The sequence below is a fragment of the Periplaneta americana genome, chromosome 5 (genome assembly GCF_040183065.1).
Source record: "Periplaneta americana isolate PAMFEO1 chromosome 5, P.americana_PAMFEO1_priV1, whole genome shotgun sequence".
Lineage (NCBI taxonomy): Eukaryota > Metazoa > Arthropoda > Insecta > Blattodea > Blattidae > Periplaneta > Periplaneta americana.
In genome coordinates this window covers 152,667,646-152,691,318 of record NC_091121.1, presented here as the reverse complement: position 1 = coordinate 152,691,318, position 23,673 = coordinate 152,667,646, and the positions used below count along the sequence as shown (strand labels likewise).

Here is a 23,673-nt window from a genome sequence, read left to right as displayed (position 1 = left end):
CTTAGTCTTATGTTTTTTTTTATATTTTGTTTCCATCTGTTTGAGCTTAGACAAATTAGACAAATGTTTAATGTAGCAACAGTGATTTTATATTAAACACATAAGTTACCATAAAATTAAATTAAATGCAACATTCAAGTTATATTGCTGGAGCTATTAAAAAAAGGTACAATGTGTATTCAAGAATAGCCTAAATATAGATTTAGTGAATTTTCCACTCACAAACACTACGAACACCAAAACTAAATGAATGAAACAAGACCAAAATTACTAAATTTATATAATTAGATTTGTCATGCATTTCAATACATAGAACTTCGACAAGAAATAATTGTATATTTTGAAATACCCAACAGATAAATGTCTTTTATATTCCGTTAAAAGTGCGGTTATATGCTATACAGCTCTGGAATATTAACCACCTGAAACAAAGTTCACAAAATGTTTCGATCATCTCTTAGCAGTAGTAGGATTGGGTGGGACTGCACTTGTTATCTCTGCTCGAGTCTCTTTCAACACGCAGACACTCGTGTCTGTTTGAAATGGAAAGAAAACACAGCATCCCCTCTGGCTGCTACCCAACCCATCCACTCGAAACCTTTTTAGATTTTTGCTTGTCAAGAGTGGCTGCATGCTTCGACCCGTTCCCAGCCCCTCATTAGCACCTAACACCCCTCCACTTGAATTCAGTAAAAATGGACTCGTCCGATCACGTACCAACTCGCGCCCGAGATACTCAGTTTCATTCCAGCAGCGTGGCTGCCCAGTTGGCGAGTCTTTTTCGGTTCTTATGTCGTTCTGATCCCGCCACGGTGACGTCACACTTCACACTCTGTAGAGTAGTTGTTGAAGCAGAGGAGTAATGTTTTGTGCGGGTACGGAGGGATTTATTATGTTGTGTGCGTACGTAAATTTGTCGATGGAAGCTACGTAAAGCGTCCCCCATGAAGAGTTCGGAGCAAGATGGTTAGAGAGACTCGTCACCTTTGGGTTGGTAATTTGCCGGAGAATATCCGCGAGGATCGGATTCGAGAACATTTCAAACGGTATGTTGGTGCTACTACTGCCAAGGGAATAAGAATGTTGCTGGTGCTCCGAAGTGTCGTTGTTTTAGGTGTTTTTTGGTTGTCGTGGTGGTGTTGTGAATGTGTTGGTTATTGAGGTGCCAGTGTTTATAAAGTGTTCTGTGCCAAGTTTTCTTTAGGCATACGGATTTCCTGACAGGCATCTCACCGCCCTCCCGCCTGCCCGCCAGCCTGCTAGCTACCATGGAACGGGACGGCGTGAGTCCATAGCAACCAAACACTGCATATATATTACATAATATGTACTATTTATTATAGTATATAACGTTTAATTTTGCCTGCTTCTTGTATTGTGTATGTCTTTCAAGTTATATTCATGTTTCACACAGGCTTCTGTACGATTGGAGTTACAATGGTACAAGAATTACTAATGGGACGAAGCAGTATGGTAAGAGACAGCGTTTGAAAAGAGCTGACCACATTAACAATTTAATAGAGTATTACTGAAATGTATTACATAATGTTATAGCTTTTATCTTTGACATTGCAGGTTGGTAAGCAATTTACATGCAAGGTCATGAATGGTTCATGACGCCATTTTGGGAACTATTATGAACTATTAAATTGTTTTTATAGAAATTAGGAATTTGTGACGTCATTGTTGACTAGTGACATTTGACCACACGTGCTTGATTCTGTCGTCAGGATTGAAAGGGGGGGGGGGTTAGTTGAGCGTTTGTTTATGCCCGTAATTTTTATCAGATGTTATGTAAAGGTTGGTAGTGCCGTTTAGTAAAGACTGTCTGGTCAGATACGAAGAGGGGAGGGTTCTTGATTTATTCTGGTCGGTCGAATACTGAAGGTTGAGGCAACGTATAGTTGACCATCATACTGTATGTATCGTTGCGGACCCCCCGGGGGGAGTCTCGATTTGAATATCCTCTTGAGTTTTTGCGGGTTTCATCCCGAGCCATGAAGATTGGAGATTCAGTGTTATTGACTTGGTCTATAACTTAATAGTTGAAGAAACTATGTTAAAAGTTTTTTCTCGACATTTCTTTCAGGCCAGATTATTGACAGCTTATCAGCAGGAAATTGGTTTATTGACGGATGTTTAGTTCTTTCTTGCATGTACAGTACATTCCTATAATTCATCGATAGACTTTTACATTAAACCTACTAGATGCAGATTTCTCAATTTGTATTTATTATAGTTAATATTCAGGTCATATGACGTTTAAAGTAAACATTACACTTCTAAGTTTTGTTTGGAAGGGTATAGGCCTACTGTAACTATGTATTGCAGGTTTAGAATACCGATGCAGGAGCTGAGTTGTCGAAATTCGTAAAATTAAATAGTGATGTGACAGTATTAATATGTATTTGTATTTGAAGGCCACATTACATTAGGATAGTAAGTGGTAAAGTAGACTAGCAAACTTTTTCTCCAGACTAGTACTTCACCACTTTTGGTAACCGTTCACGCGAAGTTAATGGTTTGGCAGAGGGAAATTTAACAATGAACGTCGTGCTGCTGTATTGTCGTGTGTATTTAATTTGTCATTGCATATCACTTCATATTGGGAGTGTACACGGTCGAACCACTCCCGGACTTCTGGAACTTTTTTTATTTCTAAAACCTGTCTGTTATAAGTGCGTCTCAAGATTATTTCTGCTTCAGTTCAGAAACATCAAGTCTCTCATCTTTTATGACTAGGCCTATATCTTCACATGCTGTTACTCCCATTTGTTTGTTTCTATGGTAATGCCCTATTTAGGCCTACTTTGATATTCTTTATATAACTCCACTAACTTCTTAGTTTACTCAGTTTCCATACACTTCATTTTTTGTAATATTTTAACTTATAACATAAAAAAAAAGCCGATGACAATTTAACAACCACAATAATCTCCGTACTTCTAGAAACAAAACGATATACTTTTCGTGCCCAACTACTCTACTCTGCTGCAGATATTACCATCACTTCTGGTGATGTGGAAGAGAAGGCCTGATGGCTTTAACTCTGCCAGAATAAATAATTGAACAAATAAAATAAATTAATTAAAACTACTGTTTACATCGGTAGAGTGAACATTGTGGTGGGGGGATGGGTAGTAGAGCTGTATTATACCACCTGTGCTGTCCACTTTACCCTACCGGCTATCTTTAGTACTCGACTGCTACTGTCCCAGGCTGTTTACACTATTAAACTAATAATCGGGATAGTAAGCAAGCACTGTACCACTCTACTACTTTCTATCCCTATGTTAAACAGGCCTTTATCACAAAAAATTGTGTAGCACACAATGATAACCTCTGAGTCGTACACTTACAGAATACCAAAATTTAATATTAAATAATATGGAGAAAGTGCTGTAATTATGAAAAATAACATTTTTCATATTTAATTGGAATTGTACATTTTTTAAATATCGTGAAAACGCCCTGATAATTTTCCCGAGTGAATTTGAACAAGGGAACAGGATGGGATTGAAAGACTTAACCATGTACAGTAGAACCTCGATTATCCGTCATCCTATTAATCGATTGGCGGAGTATCCGACTGTCTTTCTCTCCCTTTATTTTATTTTTTATTTTTTATTGCTACAGAAACATGTGGAGTAGATACTATTGTACGTTATATTAGTATACGCATTTTTTCTTGAGAAAATGTTATTACATGCATTTACACTTACACAGTTTCAACTCTTCGAGTTGCCGTACTGTGCAACTTCGAGATAAAATGTATTCCATGAGTGTCCAAAGAAAACATGTTGTGCTAAGTATCTAACAAAATGCATATAATTAAGTGGTTTGGAGAAAGAGAAACTGTGGGTCATCTGGCATCACAATGCGAGATTGATTTAATAAAAATCAAAGAGATAAAGCGTATACAGTATGGAAATCTACGGCATGAGACCTCTACTATTCCTATCTTTCCGATGACAGCCATTAAAAGGAGTTTTCTTACCCCTTAAAAACACGTCGTTAACAACCGAACTTAAATTGATGAACTTCTGATTCACTGCCAAACGTATTAAACACAAGACCACGGAGAAAATGACGAAAGTTCACATAATTTATGAAAATATTTTGTTACGGATTATCCGATTTTTACGATTAACCGTTCAGTCAACCCCCTTCGTTACCACGCATAATAGGGGTTCTACTGTATTTCTTTCAGTTAGGTGAAATATTATTTAAGACATCGAACTGTTTACACATGATTGGACTGGGATGGAAATAGGCTATATTAGCTACCTCTAAGGATTGTTTACTGAATGGCATGAGATTTAATGTTATGAATGTTACCAATTTTTATGCGAAAATAATTAAATGCTTAAACATATGTACCGGTATTTAAGAGTAAAATAATATTTGGACCTGTTTAAAATTTTATGAGCATAACTATGGTGTTGAACAGCAACCTCGTTACGTAAAAAAATCACTTTATCCATATAAAAAAGTCTTTCTGAATCTTCTGCAAAGACATTATGGCCAGGCATTGATACGAAGTTTACAAGAAGATATTTAAATACTCTCCTATGTCAGATATTTGTTGGTTATCAAGATATTAAAATTTTTTTTTTTTAGTTCTCCTGTAAAATTGTATATTTTCAACACTATCGATAAGTCGTGCAGTTTGTTATTACAATTTCGTTATTAATGTACCAAATTCCTGATACTGTATCTCATTTTAGAATGTAACATCATCCAAACATTTTTTAAATGTTAAGTTTAAATGTGGTTCAATTGTATGAGATATATCTACCGGCTGTAGGTACTAAGAAACTGAGGCTGAAGTATCATTCTCAGCTGTTCAAAATTCCCTAATATTGAGTTCTGAAGGATTCTTTAGAAAAAGTCTGAAGTTTGTTGACGGTAGGAAATACTTCTATAAAGGATCTTATTGTTGTGGGATGATGATACTTCTTCACGGGAATACTTAGAAAATTGAAGCTATCAATAGTTAGACACCATCTTATCACTGATTCCATCGACGTTAGATAATCTTGTATTTGATAACAGCATCGTTAAATAACGTATTGAAATAATTAGTTTTGGTCCATTCCACTTTCATTGTTATAAGAATTTTAAGTCAGCGTTAGACACAAATAGCTAGATGTCCTGGCCATTATGATCAGAATGTATGGTGACATTTTTAACCCCTTCAGGCCTGATGTACATTATAGTATACATTGTTTCTTTTTTTTCTTTTTTGGAATGTCTTCGATACTTTTAAATATTTTGAAAAATTCAATGTGATAGGAATAGAGAATATTATTTTTGAAACATTTCTATCATTATGTAGTATAGAGCGTAATTCACCATTTTAGTCGTAGTTTGTGCTCAAAATTCATTTGTGATTGATGTGCAAATAAAAATCACCGCATTGACAATGCATCTCATGTTTTTAAAATGGAGTTTGTTGCTCTTAAGTGAAGGAATTCACGATCTTTCATCTCGTGCGTGTCTTTTCACTTTGATTACCTTCCGAAGAGAACTTCCAAATTTTCATTTAATAATAGCCTATCCGAGAGAGGTAGGCCTACTCGTATTTCAGTTTCATTCATATTATGATAGTACAAAAAGTGCCAGCCTTCACTATGAGAACAACAGTGATTCAGTGTGAGAGTGATCTAGAGTGTGACAATTTAAAATCTCCAAAATTGCTTATTTACATCGGCTTAATTTCTCGCAGACTCCAAATTTTCAGATGCACCTACATAATTAAAGTCATTGACCATTGCAGTTTGCTTTGCTTGGCAATGGGTGACACTTTGTAGTTGACAGTTTGATTTCCAGTTGTTGGAAATTCAATTTTTCTTGCTAGCTTTGTGAAAAAATTGATGAAATCTAACCAAGATGTTAATTTTCTTGTCTAGGAAACAATGTAGTAATAATAATAATAATAATAATAATAATAATCCTGTCATCGGAATTTAGTTCTTTCATTTTTTTCTCGTTTTTGGAGCAATTTGGAATAAACAACAGATAGACGTGAATAGCGAATGTTCCTGGAACGCATATCATTTTTTAACTTCAGTTTGTTTACTAACCTGTAAAGATAGGTATTTCAATTTTAAATAGTTCAAACTTCAATGGAAGGAGCTTGTAATTCACACTAAGATAAATAAGTGTTAAGAATAGTGAACTCGAGAGATTGATGTTTTTATATGTATGAAATAAACTAAACGTTGTCCAAGAGTTACATGAAACATACTAGACAGGAAAGTAGTGTACTTATTTATTAGATAACGTAATTCGTTTTTGAGGAATCTTCTGTTCAGACTCTGGTCAGTTACTGATGTAATGTGTACACGCATGTTTGGTATTCATCTTCAACTTGCCTCTTCGACTGAATTGCATAATATGTACTTTCTTAAGTAAGCCTTTGTTTTTCACTGTGTTTTCACTGTTTCTCATTGATGAAGACTGCTAATTTTGCTATAAAATCTGCATTTTGAGTTTGGTTGAAGGCTGAAATGTTCTCTTTCTGGAGAAGGAATAATGACAGACATGAAAATGTAGCTACAATATACCTATTTCGTGACTTGAAAAACTTCAGAGCATATACAGACGTGGACAAATTATTAGACAAAATTAATTATATGTGCAACGAAGCTGTATTTATCGGTAGAAATAATGAACAAAAAATGTATTTTGCACAGATATAATGAACAGAAAATTGAGTCTTGAGGTTACTAATATTTTGTGAACATTCTCTTATTCTTTATTAACACGTTGATTTTTATCAGGGATGCTGGAAACCAAAGTTTGACACTTTCTTTAAATATCAGCATAATTTAGCCAGATATCAGACAATGCTTAAATGAATCCATGTTTTGTTGTAAGCCTCTTTTTGTTCACTTTCTTCAGTATAGACCACAGATTTTCAATTTCGTTCATGTCCGGTCTTCTTGCAGGCCATGGGAGAAATGTCTTCTGCAATATATAATTGAAACACCAATAGTACCAACATAACCAGAAAAAATATACTTAACCACTGGAAAAATATACCAGAAGATGTAAACAATTATATTTACAAAAGTAGAGACTCTGTGAATTATACTGATAATTGATATGACGAATTATATTATGTTTCCAAGAAAAACGTTTTAGTCTAATAATTTGCCCACGGATGTAAAGAGGGTATAGAATACAAAACTATCCGAATCTGAAGGACGTCGTTTAATTGTTACTACCAGTTTCAGGTCGTCTGTGCTGTATCTGATCTTGAACGGCCAGACAAAGAAGACAGTGTTGATTGTGCCTGCGTCAAATATGTTTAAATTTTCTCCACATGTAACTTATATTGCCTGAACTACCATTTATTCTTTTAGAAAATTTAAATGAACATTTAGAAACTTGTCTTATAGGCTATTAGGTACCGGTAACTGTAATGAATTTATAGATCTTCTCCGTTGTTACTGTTTGGAATGTCTAATAGTTACTGTTGTGATACCTCTTGTGGAAGACATGGGGATTTGTAATATGCATATTCATTCAGGCCTTCCTCCCACATAAACACATCGGTATTTGTGTAGTGATGAATGATGTGCTCAATTGAGACGATTAAGCAGTTGCCATTATCTTGTCAGCGTTAATGCAATAGATTAATAATATCACACCTTCAGCAGTGAGAAGATTGAAGATCACCACTGCTACCGGCAACCGGCGTAGTAGCTCGGACGGCAACGAGTTGGGCTCGTGATCCGGGGCTGCGCTGAGGTGTAGGTTCAAAACCGTATAGGGCCGAAAATTTGATTTCCAAAGCTCCTACAATTTATAAGGTAAATGTCATGTATTCCCATGGCGAATCTTAGACCTTATCTCGTCAGACACCATCTTATCACTGATTCCATCGACGTTAGATAATCTTGTATTTGATAACAGCATCGTTAAGTAGCGTATTGAAATCATTAGTTTTGGTCCATTCCACTTTCACTGTTATAAGAATTTTAAGTCAGCGTTAGACACAAATAGCTAGATGCCCTGCCATTATGATCAGAATGTATGGTGACAGCTTTAACCCCTTCAGACCTGATGTACATTATAGTGTACATTGTTTCTTTTTTTTCTTTCTTGGAATGTCTTCGATACTTTTAAATATTTTGACAAATTCAATGTGATAGAAATAGAGAATATTATTTTTGAAACATTTCTATACCTGAATTAAAAATAAAATTTAACATTTTGGGGCCCCAGGGGTCAAAATTGTCTCCAAATTTTTATTTTCTGTGAAGACTTGATTTGGGAATTTTGGATCCCCAGAATGATTATGTGACCCGTTTTTTTAAAATATAAATTCGGGTTTGAAGGGGTTAAGATAGCAATATTGACTAGCACTTCGAGGACTCGACCGGGAATGGATTCATGCACTTTTGCTCACAATGACTCTTTGTGTTCTCTAAGTGCGATGATTATTTAAGTCCGATAGGAACTTGGGTGACATTCGTGAATCTGACTCTGACAGGCGGGCGATCCAACCTCATCATTCACTAGACTCAGGTCCCGTCCCTATGCGAGTACCTGATAACTCCAAGGCCTGGATACGTAAGAGCTTAAATCCTATATTAGCATCGGAGACCCAATAATTTTTAACTGCTACATATAATAGATGAAATGAGGAAGAGGTAGAAAGTTGGTGGAATGAAATGCTCAGAGATCCAAGTTCTTCAATCGTGTATCAGCATCGGAGACCCTACTACTTCCGGCCAATAATTTTTAACTATTGCAGATGGAAGATGAGATGAGGGTGAAATAGAAAGTGTTGGTGGAATGAAAGAGGGAAACGGGAGTGTTCTAGAAAACCCCTTTGCAACATCTGCTTTGTCCACCACAAATAAATTCATCACAACCACACCCGGGCCGCTTGGTTGGAAAACCATGCTCTAGCTCTGTGTCATAGGTCTACTCCACTATACATGAGATTAATATTCACTGCCTTTCTGGATTCGCTGAATTTATAACTGGAAAGGTTACCGCTCACATTTTGCAATAACGACATAGCACGGAATTTGAGATCAGTGCTTTTGAGACTTATAAAAATGGTTAATTACGTTGTAATGTTCATTTCTGTGTTCTTGCATACCACACTGGCAGTTTATAGACGCAGTTGGTTATTGATGCTGTTCTGAAGGCCAGATTGTGAATAATATTTTGCATTTAATTACAAACTACCTACCTACGAGTACGGGTATATTATCCTATATAGAGCATAGGTTCCAATATTTATAGAGGCGATAGTATGCATCAAAACAAGAAATAAAAGTCCTATAAACATGGGCTCTAAAACTAATATCTTCTGAGAAATGAGCAAATGTTCACCATCACTGTAAGAGCAGCATATCTTCCACTGTGAGTTCTTTGGCAAGAGGAAACAATGCAACCGTTTGTCACTTGTTCACTACGCATTGCACAGCACACCTTTGTGATTGTATCAAGATGACGCTTAAGTAGACGGCAGTACGTTAGAGTACTACTGCAGTACTATTAGTGTACCAGTCAGATAAGTTATTTTCGTATCTGTTGAATAAAAGCATGTTATCACTGTAAGACCAGCTTATCTTTTACGTACTGTGAGCTCTTGGGAAAGAAATAAAACATGCTCCTATTCAACATGTACTCACCTGATTGGTACAGTAATACTACTGCAGTAGTACGATTACGAACTCTAACGTACTGCCGTTTACTAAAGTTTTCTCTTGATACAAACACAAACGAAGGTAGACTATGCTGTGTAAAGGCTGGTTCACAATAAACCGGAAACGAGAACTAGAACGAGAAATGGAAATGGAGGACGTGAAAGTGAAGATTTTTGATTCACAATAAACCAAGAACGGAAACTGCTATGCTTATCGATATGTAAAGTCGATATTACGCAATCTGAGGTTATATGTGTATAATTGTCCATTGACGTTCTCTCGTGAGAACAAACCAGTCAACATAAACACTGGTTAACCAACTTCAGAATTTATGACACAGAATATTTAAGAATTCAATTCACGTGGTAATCTGGTCACATATACACGTTAGCATATAATGAAAGCGATTCTACTGAATTTTCGAGTTAGTTAGAAACCATGCATGAGTAAATTGTCGTGACAAAATACACGATGATCAAATAGCTTTTATCATGGCAACAGAATGAATCTAGAAAAAAAAATAGTAGGCTATAATCGGAAACGAGAACGGCAAAGTTGAAACTTGGGCAAACTCACGTTCCCGTTCCCGGGCTCCGGCAAGCTTCTCGTTAATTGTGAATGCTCACATTTAAATATATACATTTTAACAATTTTTCCGTTCTCGTTCTGGTTCTCGTTTCCGGTTTATTGTGAACCAGCCTTAATACGTAGTGACAACGGTTGCATTCTGTTCCCTCTTGCCAAAGAGCTCACAGTGGAAGATATGCTGCTCTTACAGTGATGGTAAACATTTGCTCATTACTCAGAATATATTCATTTTAGGACTCATGTTTAAAGGACTTTTATTTCTTGTTTTGATGCATACTACCTCCTCTCGAAATATTGTAATCTTTTTTCAGAACACTCTGTATTTTGTTATACTGATTTCGTAGTTACTGTATTAACCTTCCCTTCTGATAATGAAAATGCCATCCATGTACATTCTAAGACACGCTATTGTATGTTTTGAATAATATTTCTGCACCTTTGGACAGATATGTAGGCTATAGTACTTGATTGTTACGTCAGCAAGGCCATTAAGGAACTGATTGAAAACTTCGTGGCCACCTTGTTTGTTTTTTTGTTTACCATCGTTTTCTTTTCCATTTTGTATAGTAATAAGACGGAATACTCCAATGCATGGTTTTATACTTTGGAATTTGTGTAAAATTAACCGTAACGTCACGGAAATTATGATGCCATTGGTAATTCCAGATAGAGCTAGGAAGTATGTTTTCTTGTAAACAACACAAAAAAAATTTTCTAACAGACGAAAGAAACGGTGAATGATAAAGAAACAGCAGATGCAAGATGGACATATGTTTTGGATAATTACGACACACTCCAGTCGGAATTAACGATTATTAAAAATACTCGCATTAGGTGAAATGTTTTTATAAAAATTTCACAGATTAAAATGGGAATGACTTTTAAAATAAATACGCCAAATTTTATTCCTTATATCTGTATATGAAGGACGTACTGTAGATTCGCGGTCTAAGCGTTGTACTGCAATACGGAAGGTCGCAGGTTCGATTCTCTAGGGTTCATGGATTTTTTCCCATTGATCTAATCCTTCCGGCTGCACAAGGCCCTTGGGTTCACAAATCCTCTAACAGAAACGAGTACTAGGTTATTTTGTTGGGAGCAGAAGCGGCCAGCACGTAGGATTGACATTCCTACTGCTACTCTGTGCCTATTGTCTAATTGTACGAGTTTTTCCATGCCTGTTATCGAATAGCATTTCGTTTGCTTTGGTATAAATGACTATGAGTAGCTTTCAGTAAATAAACGATATTTATGATTAGTAAAAAAAGGATGTAGCATATGTGAAGTGAAAATTTGACTCCCATATTTAATTATTATAGGGTAGACGAGGGTAATTATAAACAGGGGGTAATTGTAAACAAATGCTGTGAGAAATATTTAAATTAACGTGTTGGCTAACCTACAAAGCAGTTTGGCGCCAAATAGGAGTAACTGCTTAGTTGTGAACGAATGTTTTGTAAGAGTCTACAAAAAAGTTGAGAAAGAATTTTGCTTCACCTTCATTTTTGGCATTGTAAGTAAATGTACAGTGCTATTTTTAAAGAATAGGCCTATGTTGTTTTTATGAGTAATGTATAGTAGTTAACATTTATTACATGGTTTTGAGATCTCCCATAACCTCAGTCCATTAAATTACGACGTGTTTACATTTGCCCCATAGTTTTAATTGCTTGGGGGTAATTGTAAACATGTTTTACTATGGTTACATTTCGTACTTTTCAGTAATCAAAATGCCAAGAAATTATGTTAGAAAGAGACTCCCACCCAACTACACTGTAGAGGATTTAGAGAAGGTTGTCACAGATGTGAAAAATAGTAACTACAGTTATCGTGAAGCTCAGGAGAGTACTGAGTTCCTATATCATTATATAATAGGTGAAAAGGACGAAATGTACCAGTGACTAAAATTGGAGTTGGAAGAAGTACAGCTCTTTCTTCTGAAACAGAAGAAAAAATGTTCATTATCTGATAGCCCGTGGGAAAATTGATGTTTACTGTACAATTACCTCCTCTCAAAGGGGTAAATATAAACAGGTGGGGTCAATGTGAACTAGCAATTAAAAGATGAAAAAAAGTCGACCTTATTATTTTAAACCCATTTTCAGGGAAAAGAAAGATCTAAAAATAACACAATGTTTCTTTGTCATGCTTACCGTTACTGAGGGTTGTGTGTGTAATATTGAAATATAGGCCTATTTGAAATCAGTGAAAAGTATTTACAATTTACCCTGGTCTACCCTACATAATTTCGTGCTTGTCAGTATTGTATTTACTTGAATTGTGTGTAATATCTAATACTTTATTTGTATAATATCGTTCTGTATAATTTCATAGTCCAATAATAATAATAATAATAATAATAATAATAATAATAATAATAATAATAATAATAATAATAATAAACTATATGTTAGCAATTTTGTTACGAAAGTCTGAGTCTTAAGTATTTCGAGATATTTGCGTAATTAGAGGTCTATGTGATATTGGCCTACATTCATAGATCAATGCTGCTTAAATGATCGGTTACTCTGGCGAACCCTGTATTTGTTCTACCCAACGTATTCTTTCAATAGGATGTTTTCCTTTCCCGCAATGAAATCTGTATGTTCGAGTTTTCAATGTTGCTGGATCTGACAATGGATCCATTTCACGGCCACCACGTTCTCCCGATCACTCTCCTGATTTATTTTTGTGGACTCAAGGACCGTGCATAGGAGTTCATTTGCGTGGTCTCCCAAGATTGCGAGCACTCATCTGTGTTTTAATTGCTGTAGTAGCAGTGAACATGTTGGAAAGAACATGCCAAGAAGTTGATTTCAAGCTGAATGCTGTCAGTATCAATAATGTTGGTCACATGTAGAGATTTAATAATAAATGCTATTTGAATTAAATGTGGGATATTTGAACGTAAGACGTAGGTCTATGTCTGTCGAAAGTATGCGTATTAACACGCGAATGTTAGGAAAGTCTATTTTAAGTCTGTGCAAAAAATTGCTTTATTTTTAAGTAAATCCGTACTTTTTAGAAAATTAGGATATAATTGTTTTACTATCTAACTTCAACCCATAAGTCGGTATAGCGCTGGCCTTATGTGGTCGAGGTTGCGGTTTCAACTCTGCACAGTTCGATGGCATTTAAATGTGCGATAGGCTCATGTCAGTAGATTTACTCGCATGTAAATGGTCGAGGGTTCTCGGCGTTCTTTGTCCTGAGTGTGTACCCAACCTGAATTGATGTGGGAATATGCGAATATACAGCTAGAATAGATTATTGAACAAAAGTGGTGGACGAAGAAATGCGAGATAATTAATATGATGCTATGTTCCGGAATCATGATTTGAACAAAATAACGCTTCCAGTGTATTCGAGTGACTATTTTCTTCAATATCTCAAGTAAAAAAAGATCATAATTTCTTCTCTTTCCCTCCTTTCTTCAGAACTAGAAATCATTCCGGAAGTTTCTTTGTTCTTTCTTATTCTATCAACTTGCAAGAATTAAGTATAAATCAGACCCTAGACATTGATTTTGATGTTTTTATATCTATATTTATGTTCAGTCATTGTGAATTCCATTTTTTCCCAAATAAATGGTTTTACAGAATGTAGTTTACTTTCGCAATTTAGGAAATTGAACTGCTTAAGGTTTGTGTTTGTCATTTTTAAATGTTAACGTGTTTGCTATTCCGTGCAGTACCCAATACATTGGGATGTTTGATTATGATTGTTACTTCTTGTAGATACAATTCATTTCTCTGAATTTGTGCAGGGATCTTATTATACCGAGAATTGAGAACATAAGATCATTGGTGCGAATTTTATGAGGGAACTGGACCCCCAAAGTAAAAGAAACGACTTTACTACAGGATCGATCTAGCTGTAAGTCCCGGGGCAACGGGTTGCCAAGGCGACTGAAATTTTTGGACTTGCAACAAATGAATAGAAATTGGCACGAAATAACCGGGACATCCTGCTTGCACATACAGCCGTTATTGGCGTTGTAGATTGTTAGTAGCTTTTTAGGTCCTCTTACACATCAGAAGCTACTGTTTTTTTTCTTCCTAAGTTTTTGGTACTAATTTTGTTTCTTTACAAAGTACCGAAATAGATAAATTTATTTTTGTGTAAAATACTAATATCTATAAAATTGTGTCCCCAATTGAAACACAAGATTAGGATGTATAATATTGACGTAACGCAACTAACAGGAAAATAGAACAAAAAGTCGGGCAAAAGCATACGACAGCATTCCAATTGGCTCCTTTATTATTTATCTGCTTTCCACATTGTTGCAAAGACCACATTTGTGTTCGCAGGCGAATTTCGATTAAAAAAAATTTCTGCTTGAATATTCTGATGTCATACTAGCCTATTATTTTTAACTTTTGTGATAGTTTTGCTTGTAGTATAAATAATATAGTTGAAATCTCGTTATAAACACCGAATACCTTTTAATATCCATCAATTTTATGCCGATTTTCATAAAAAGCAAGATAATACGAGAAGTCCTTAAACGACGACGAAGAACCGGAGCATGGGATTTTGTGCAGAATTAATTTCTTGTACTTAAACCATTCAATTTTGAAGTCAAAATTTTTACATTTTGGAATTGCAAAAATACAGTTAGTTGTCATGAATGGTAGTTCGAGAAAGTAAACTGGAAACAGGAATGTCATTGGTAACAGGATACAGAACTAAATCGTTGCACACGACACAAAACGTAGTATAGTGACATAGTATGGCCCATCTTCCCGACACCAGTGTTTCGCATTGTAGTTCGTTGTGTTTCATTCTAATAGACTTGTCTTCGGACAGTTACTAAACAACAACCTCAAGATATCTTCATTGAGATCTCCTGGACTCTTCTTTTATTCTTGCAGTGTGTAAAATGTTATTTGTAAGGCGTGGTAACCTGTAAGCTGAAACTCTGAGATAAGATGATAAATGAAAACTATTAATTTTGACGCTGACGAGAAGTGACCGGTAAATTTCACTTCTCATATCATTCAGTGACAAGATCCCGGCGCTTGGGCTGATTACCTGGTTGGGTTTTTTCCGAAGTTTTCCCCAACCGTAAAGTGAATGTCAGGTAATCCTATGGTCAATCCTTTGCCTTATCTTGCCAAACACCATTTCGCTGTTCCCAATTTAATTGTCGCTAAATAACCCAGTAGTTAATATAGTGTCCTTAAATAACCAAACAAAAAGAGAGGTTTTTTTTTTACGTCTCGTATACTCGGTATACTGATCTTACGAAGAAAACTATGTAAAACAGTTTTTATCTCATGTGCTTAAGTTGTGTTCGTGTGTCTCGGATCTAATGGTAAACGTAGGAAATAAACATTTTTCCACTGAGGAAAGGTGTTAGAAATTATAAACTTTGGCAAAATTCTTATTAAAGTCGTTACTATATGACATTCTGATTGGTTGAAATTCGTTCACAAGACTTTTTTGTCTGTGTATAAAGACATGTCTGAGTTTTCTACGTTTATCTTCAATTTCCTGTCCTTCGCGCAGTGACCTTATTTGATAAGCGTAAGCTATGTATTTACTCATTGCTGATGTGTTTGGAGTGTATCGAACTTGCGATATATATTTCAGTAACGAGTCATTTCATGTTCTGTCGCTCTGTCTTTGATATTGTTCACAAACGCCAAGTATTTACGAATTGCAGATATTGTTAGTCTTGTGATTAGCGTGACGTAAGATATTTGAGTGGCATAATTAGATATATTTGATGTGATTCTCATGTATATCGATAGTACTTACTTTACACATAATAAATTCGAATTTCATCGTGTCGTGACCGCTTTTAGTTGAACCACTCTAACCAAAATTGAAATTCTCGTCAGCCGTTATAATGAATGATTGTACAAATCTCTTCACACCAAGTTCCCCCGAGAATGATATTGCATCGTCTCAACACGGCTAAAACCGAGGTGTGGGCAGAGGGCACAGCAAGAAAATGTATGTATGACTCTAGTGAGTTAGAATACAAACATTAATAGACAAGGTAATTATATCAGGTGCTACTACCTCGGATCGACAATGACGACTGGTGTATTTCACTATGTGAATCGTAATAGTTTGTCTGTTTCTACTAATTGACTATTTGGTACACCATTTGGGAGCTCTGTATCAATGAAATAAGTTCGGCTTTAGTAAAAGGACATATTTACTTGAATTCGAAATGATTTGGGGAAGAAATGGATAAAATAAGGAAGTCTGATCGTGCTTGTCTAAGTGTTTCTTGTAGTCTTTTCGAAAAAATGCTTTGTAACGAATTTTACAGTGTAACTAGTGTAATTTTGTGATTATTCTTTTACCCTGATTTCTGTGATTAAAATGGTTTAAATTCGGTGAATATTTCGTAAAAATAACAAGAAATTTCCGCATATTTCACATAGTAAAGAACCTAAAAAAATAATAGAATAATTTGAAAAATCATTATTGAAACAATCTCTTTGAAACTAACAGATAACCATTAATTAAATTCATAATTCAATTTCATTGGACTGTGAGAGGGTGACGACACTGCATTCTTGATCTCACGAAGGCAGTTTTTGCGGGAAAGAGAAATGACCGTTACCTACTTGCGCTGCTCTCTGAAACTATGCGCACATCTTTGCCAGATGCCACACACATGTAATGCTGAACGATCATATATGTGAAAATGTTCATGTATATTTTATAACGAAGGACATTTTCATGTTTTATTTGGAGGAAAAGAGTAATTTTTCTTGCAAATTCCTCATAAAACCTATATTTTGTTGAAAATGTCGTGATTATTAAGTAATTTCGTGTAATCTTTGACTTGCATTAAGGAATTTGCATTTTCCATGCATACATTAAGCTTTTAACACATTTCGCGTATATCGTTAATACCAAAAAATCACACCTCTAAGTATAACAATTTCTTTGTATGGCTAACAATGTATTTTGTTCAAAGACTAAGTAGGCCTACTATAAAGGAAATTTTTAAAATGAATTTGGAAAATTTGTACGGAAGGCTTTATCATTACATGGAGATCCCTTAAGTTTCTCGCTGCATGCTGACTTCCTTTCCTTAATGTTCAGATCACTGTAATTATCACCCATTTCATTCACACCCGTTCTTTAAAAAGACGATTTTTGCCATTTTCTTGATTTAGAAGCAAACCTCTATTCTTTGTCTAGCTATTTACTCTTGTTATTAAGTTTCTGGTTTTATGAACATTCACCTCGCCAGCAAACATATTCTCTATCTTCGTGTCCCCGTTCCACAGTATCCAGCGCTGCGTCTGATTTGTGTGCCCTTTGGGGTGTTCAGCAACGAAGTGAAAATGAACCATTTCCACTGCCCCTATAAGATCCAGGTGTTGCTCCCAAATTTAAGGTTCTGTACACCCACCTAGTGCTCGCCGGTACGGATGTATATCTCTGATGTGTTACTGCTGACTAAAGGAAGCCGCAGTTGTAATCAGCCACAAGTTTCCTGAAGCGGGATAGTCGTTGGATTACCCGATGTAGAGTAGAGAGACACAAATTGTTTATTCCTGCGATAGGGACATAAAATTGCGGCTCGTTCGTGGAGTAGACTTTTGATATGTTCCTTGGGTTCGGATGGTAGGGAGGTCCACAAGACCATCACAGATCTCGTGAATAATTTCACTCGGTGGTCGACTGTTCTGTAAGGAGTAGTATCATTGTTACCGCTCTCTTCCCATTCCTTACCTGACACCAAGATTCGTGATAAATTTGATAAACGTGGTGGTATGTAATTGGACCGTGAGAATACCAAAATAAAGATGTTGCTTGCGGAATACACAAGCATAACTTTAGATAGGACTATGAAGACTATGAAAAACATGAGTTCCCTTTATGTGCGACGTAGTAATTTAAAGAAGCTCCTTAGGCCTGAGAAATGGTAGTCTCTTTGCGAAAACTGTTCATTGAGCAAATTGAAACTTTTAGAGGCTAAGCTTTTGAGGTCCTGACCCATTAATGTTGAAAGAGCACTCTCCACTAGGAGTATCTTACGTGGGATGCGCTGAATGGTATGTTGCAACTCGCCGACTTCACTATTTGGGCTTACCGATTAACTGGTAAGCAGGATGGACAGACGTTCCTATCATTTTGAAGTTGGTTGCCTCCCGGAATATATCTTGGTTGGCTATTAGTATGTTCCCGTCCAAACTCAGTGGCAGTGGTTCGGCCATACTCGAAAACGATGCACCAACAAAATCGTGTGTGCGAAGTACAACCAGGAATTGTATGGTAACAGGCATCACATTTATTGAGAGAAGGAATAAATTGTGCGATGATCTATCTGACTCTTACATCTCAATAGCATCTGGAAATCCTACATAAACATATGAAGAGTTCGCGGGAAAAACGATGAATGTCACAGTTTTCTTAAGGTTGATGTCATTACCTAATTCAATGGATCACTGCGAAATTTAATGTTCTTATGAAAAATGGCAAAAAGGAGAATTTATTATCACCACGAATACAGTAATCCTTTCCTTTATTTTCTATAGAAACAGCACTACATCTTGCAGTTATAGACTCAATTAGATCATTATCTAATCCTGAACAGAAATGTGACATTCATCGTTTTTCCCGCGAACTCTTCATATGTGTAGATATGGCTTGTTAGAGGACTTGAATGAGAGACGTCCTTAACAAAAGATCTTTCCGAAGACCTCAGGAGTAGCATCACAAGCGATTGTAGGTCGGGGAGATAGCCACGACGCAGAACGCTCTTATCTGAAGACAAATCTCGTTCCCGATCGGGAGACAATGAGCATTCTAAGGTTAAACGTATCCAGGAGGGGTTGTATTCAAAGAGGGAAAGAAAATCTAGTTTTTATATTTTTGACAGTAATGCAATGGAATGTGGACTGTGTCCACAGACGATACACTGAACTATAGTAGTTACATGGATGAATGTAATAGGATGCGGAACTGCGGTCAGCACCATCTGACGGAAGGGGGTTCAAATAAAATGATCAGCGCCCGGTGGTGAACATTAGAATTACGTGTTAGGTAGATTACCCAGAGTCCTCTATTTATCCGTTCGTTCGAGACGAACAGACGATGCTCGAGAAGACAAGATGGCAGCCAGAAACTTGCTAATGAGTGGACATAAAGTGATATTAAGTGTGTGTATAAGCAGTCTATGTTAAACAGTGATGTTTATGGACGTTGTAAAAATAGTGTTGTTGAATGTATTGTGAAGTAATAGTAATATAATAAATTGAACTATCTAAATAGTTTTTGCAGACTTTTCCAATGCGCTGTACACTAAATACCCAAAGAATACAATCCCAATTATCCTTTTGCATTATTTTCTGTCTCTGTTTGGTTATATTTTAATTGGGCAGTGTAAAATAGATTGTCCCTTTAATCTTCCTGTTGGCTCCCATAAGAATTTTCAGTGGAAGATTGTGTGAGAAATAAAAATGTATACGTTTTATTTTAAATTAAGTTGGGAATATCGATGAGGGTGGGAGGGAAGGAATATTTTCTGCATAATTTAACATTTTCGCCACCAGGTGCGCTGCTAAATGCATGGAGTAATTAGTTTTTGTTTTCGCCACTTTATGCGCTGCTAAATGTAATAACTTCTCCGTCCAACAGATGCCAGCAAGATTTTTTTTCTACATTAGCGCTTCTAGCATGTGTTACGGAAAACTCGGTAAGTTTCGCATCCTATTATATATTCATCCATGGTAATTATTCTTACGACAAACTTGCTAGTTTGTCCCCAATGTATATCTGCCAAAACACTCATTTTTCGAGATTATATAATATACATTGATAAGTAGAGGTCCACACCTGTGGAATAACGGTTAGCACGTCTGCCCGCGAAGCCAGGTGGCCCGGGTTCGATTCCCGGTCGGGGCAAGTTACCTGGTTGAGGTTTTTTCCGGGGTTTTCCCTCAACCCAATATGAGCAAATGCTGGGTAACTTTCGGTGCTGGACCCCGGACTCATTTCACCGGCATTATCACCTTCATCTCATTCAGACGCTAAATAACCTAAGCTGTTGATAAAGCGTCGTAAAATAACCTACTGAAAATTGATAAGTAGAGGTGAGATGTGACAGCGTTTTGTTGTCACAGCTCCGGAAAAATCTCTGTGATAATAGCGATTTTGTCACAGTGTGATTTTTGTGTTTGAATGATTGCGAATGTTGTAACGCCCTGGCATTCATTAAAGATGGTGGCAGGCAATACATGCCACATTTCAATGGTAATGCCATCATCAGTCGTAATGTAGAAGTTTCTAATTGCTGCAAATCCCAGCTTTTCTGGGTTCTTCAAGTCTTCAATTCATGGTCATTTTACAAAATTAAGCAATCTAACTGTTCTCTGCAAGGGTTATGTATATCGGAACAAAACCGGAATCAATCTAAACATTACAATCAAAAGGCATAATGTACCGAACACAAATCTTCGTTTTGAGACCCAGACTTTACTTCTAACTGGTGACTAGTGATGTGTTGAATCTTCTCTTTCACATTATTCCATAAAATTCGATTATTTGAGATTTTATAAAAATAAGTAAGGAGCGTTAAATTGTTAAATTTTTCTGAATTAATCGTCTTTAGCAATATGGACTATATAAATTAGCAATATATTTAATTAAAACATTTCAATGTTTCCCATCACTAGCCGAGAGTTTATGTTCACCGCTCTTCTTCGAATTGATATACTGCTGCCATGTCTTGAGTAAACAATAGTGATTAGCGCGGCGAGTATACTAAAAACAATACACACTGACCTGTGTTATCTACGAAGGTGAGTCATTCGTAGAGGAATAATATAACGTCCTACCCGACTTGCAGTTGTCTGGACTCTTCAGCTACATACACGTATACTGTACTCCAGGAAAAAGTCTCAGGCGAATGAGACGCAGCGGGGTTATGCTGTGAATGAATGTTGACGTCATAAGATGTCATAAGGTCACACACGTGAGGAGACGCATCTCCATTGGCTAACTCTCAAAGCACAAACGATAACACTGATACATATTTATACTACCCTAGTTATTTCCTAGGTCTTTTAATCTCTCCATACAGGAAATAACATATGCAGGAGAGCGCATGTTTTTTAAACTGACGTTATAACGGTAATATTATCTATCTACTGTTGAAGACTAATCTTGGAACCTGACAGGAATGCGACGCGACCCTACGGTTCGCGATAGTGACCTCTATTAGTAATGCTAGCCTGCTACCAGCTGTCTAAAAATTGTGTTCTATTCCTACGTCACAGAGGAAGCTATTGAGCAAGTCATGTCAGCATCACATTCAGGTGCAGTGTCACTGCTCTCACTACCACTACTGCCATCACCGTCATCAGTATTACTAATGTTATCACTATCACTACCACTGTCTTAAGCACCCTTAAATTTAAAATAATTAGGCTTGTAATGTTGGGGACCGATAGGGTGCATTACGGTGGTTTCAAGTTGACTATCCATTCACAGTCAGTATTCTAGCATGCGTAACAGTGTACCTGCTGAATACTCCGTTCATCAGTCACTATCGTAACATGCGTAACAGAGTACCTGCTGAAACTCCGCCAGTCACTATCGTAACAGAGTACCTGCTGAATACTCCGTTCGCCAGTCACTATCGTAACATGCGTAACAGTGTACCTGCTGAATACTCCGTTCACCAGTCGCTATCGTAACATGAGTAACAGTGTACCTGCTGAATACTCCGTTCGCCAGTCACTATCGTAAGAGTGTACCTGCTGAATACTCCGTTCGCCAGTCACTATCGTAACAGTGTACCTGCTGAATACTCCGTTCGCCAGTCACTATCGTAACAGTGTACCTGCTGAATACTCCGTTCGCCAGTCGCTATCGTAACAGTGTACCTGCTGAATAATCCGTTCGCCAGTCACTATCGTAACAGTGTACCTGCTGAATACTCCGCCAGTCGCTATCGTAACAGTGTACCTGCTGAATACTCCGTTCGCCAGTCGCTATCGTAACAGTGTACCTGCTGAATAATCCGTTCGCCAGTCACTATCGTAACAGTGTACCTGCTGAATACTCCGTTCGCCAGTCACTATCGTAACAGTGTACCTGCTGAATACTCCGTTCGCCAGTCGCTATCGTAACAGTGTACCTGCTGAATAATCCGTTCGCCAGTCACTACTGTAGCATGCGTAGCAATGTACCTGCTGAATACTCCGTTCGCCAAATTTCATTATTGTAGGCTACAAGATACAGTAATGGAGGAAAAAATGTTGAATATTTCCAAAAATTTTACTGGTGTAAGTTGTACCTAACCCATTAAGATTTAAAAAATCTTAAAATATCGTACTCCTTTCGTCGGGAGTTTTTCAGGATACACATCGCACAGTATCGTATTTATAATGTACTTATCCATCAACACTTGTTTATGGTTCTTATATTTATGACTCAGCAAATAAATTCAAAACTACGAATTTTAGATTCTATGCAATACAGAGATACGATTCGCTGCATGGGCTTTCTGAATAAAGTCTCTACTGCAGGAGTGGGTGGTTCGGCGACGTCTTGTGCTCATATGGTGTGAAACTCCAGACACATCCTGGAGATTATTCATTTTACGCTTTATCTTTTAGTTTCCGATTCAGAGAGAATCCACAACTACCTCGTCCAGCAGGTCTCCGGTTTTGTGAACTGCTCTCTGAGCTAGACATCCGGTTACCCACCAGTTAGGGTATAGAACACTCCTTCTCCCATCCCACTTTGGATTGTACGACGTTCCCTATTTAATGTAAGTGTAAGCCAGAGTTTTAAAAATTTTACTTCAGTTTTTATACAATATAATTTTGGAAAACATATTATGTCTTTCGCGTGTTAAATTTTATGTTACCATGTTAACATGTTTCGGCCTGCTATTGGCCATCATCAGAACTGGTTGTCGCTGGTCTTGGCGCCTTTTGTTTTGTTTCCTGTGGGGGTGTATTTGTGTAGTGTAATGTAGAGTCAAAGAGTTTGTCAAGAAATTAAATTACAACATCGCATACAGAACAAATAATATCTACAAAACCATCTCAACACACAAATAACACAACCACACAGGCATATACAAACTCAAATGTAACACCTGCAACAACTTCTACATAGGACAGCCAGGCAGATCATTTCAAACACGTTACAAAGAACACATCACAGCCATAACAAAATTACAAAACACTTCCACATATGCGGAACACATCACAAATGCTAACCACACATACAGAGACATCAACACAGACATGGAAATTCTACATATTCAACCAAAAACCAGAAACTAAACACACTAGAACAATATGAAATATACAAACACACAAAAACACATCTAAATGAAATTTTCAACACAGAACTCAATTTCAGAACACACACACTCTTTGACTCCACATTACACTACACAAACACACCCCCACAG

The 23,673-nt window shown here is 36.7% G+C and overlaps 1 protein-coding gene across 7 annotated transcripts in view; it reads left to right on the top strand.

The window, feature by feature from the left end:
• Positions 1-790: 790 nt before the first annotated feature.
• Positions 791-23,673, top strand: part of LOC138700219 (protein split ends-like) — a 457,327-nt gene continuing 434,444 nt past the window's right edge. For 6 of the 7 annotated variants that reach the window (XM_069826680.1, XM_069826678.1, XM_069826677.1 and 3 more), the window contains exon 1: positions 791-1,046. In XM_069826680.1, coding sequence (XP_069682781.1) covers positions 964-1,046 — 83 coding nt within the window. In that variant the 5' untranslated portion in view covers positions 791-963. The remainder of the gene's footprint in view (positions 1,047-23,673) is intronic. The other variant, XM_069826679.1, reaches the window with a different exon arrangement.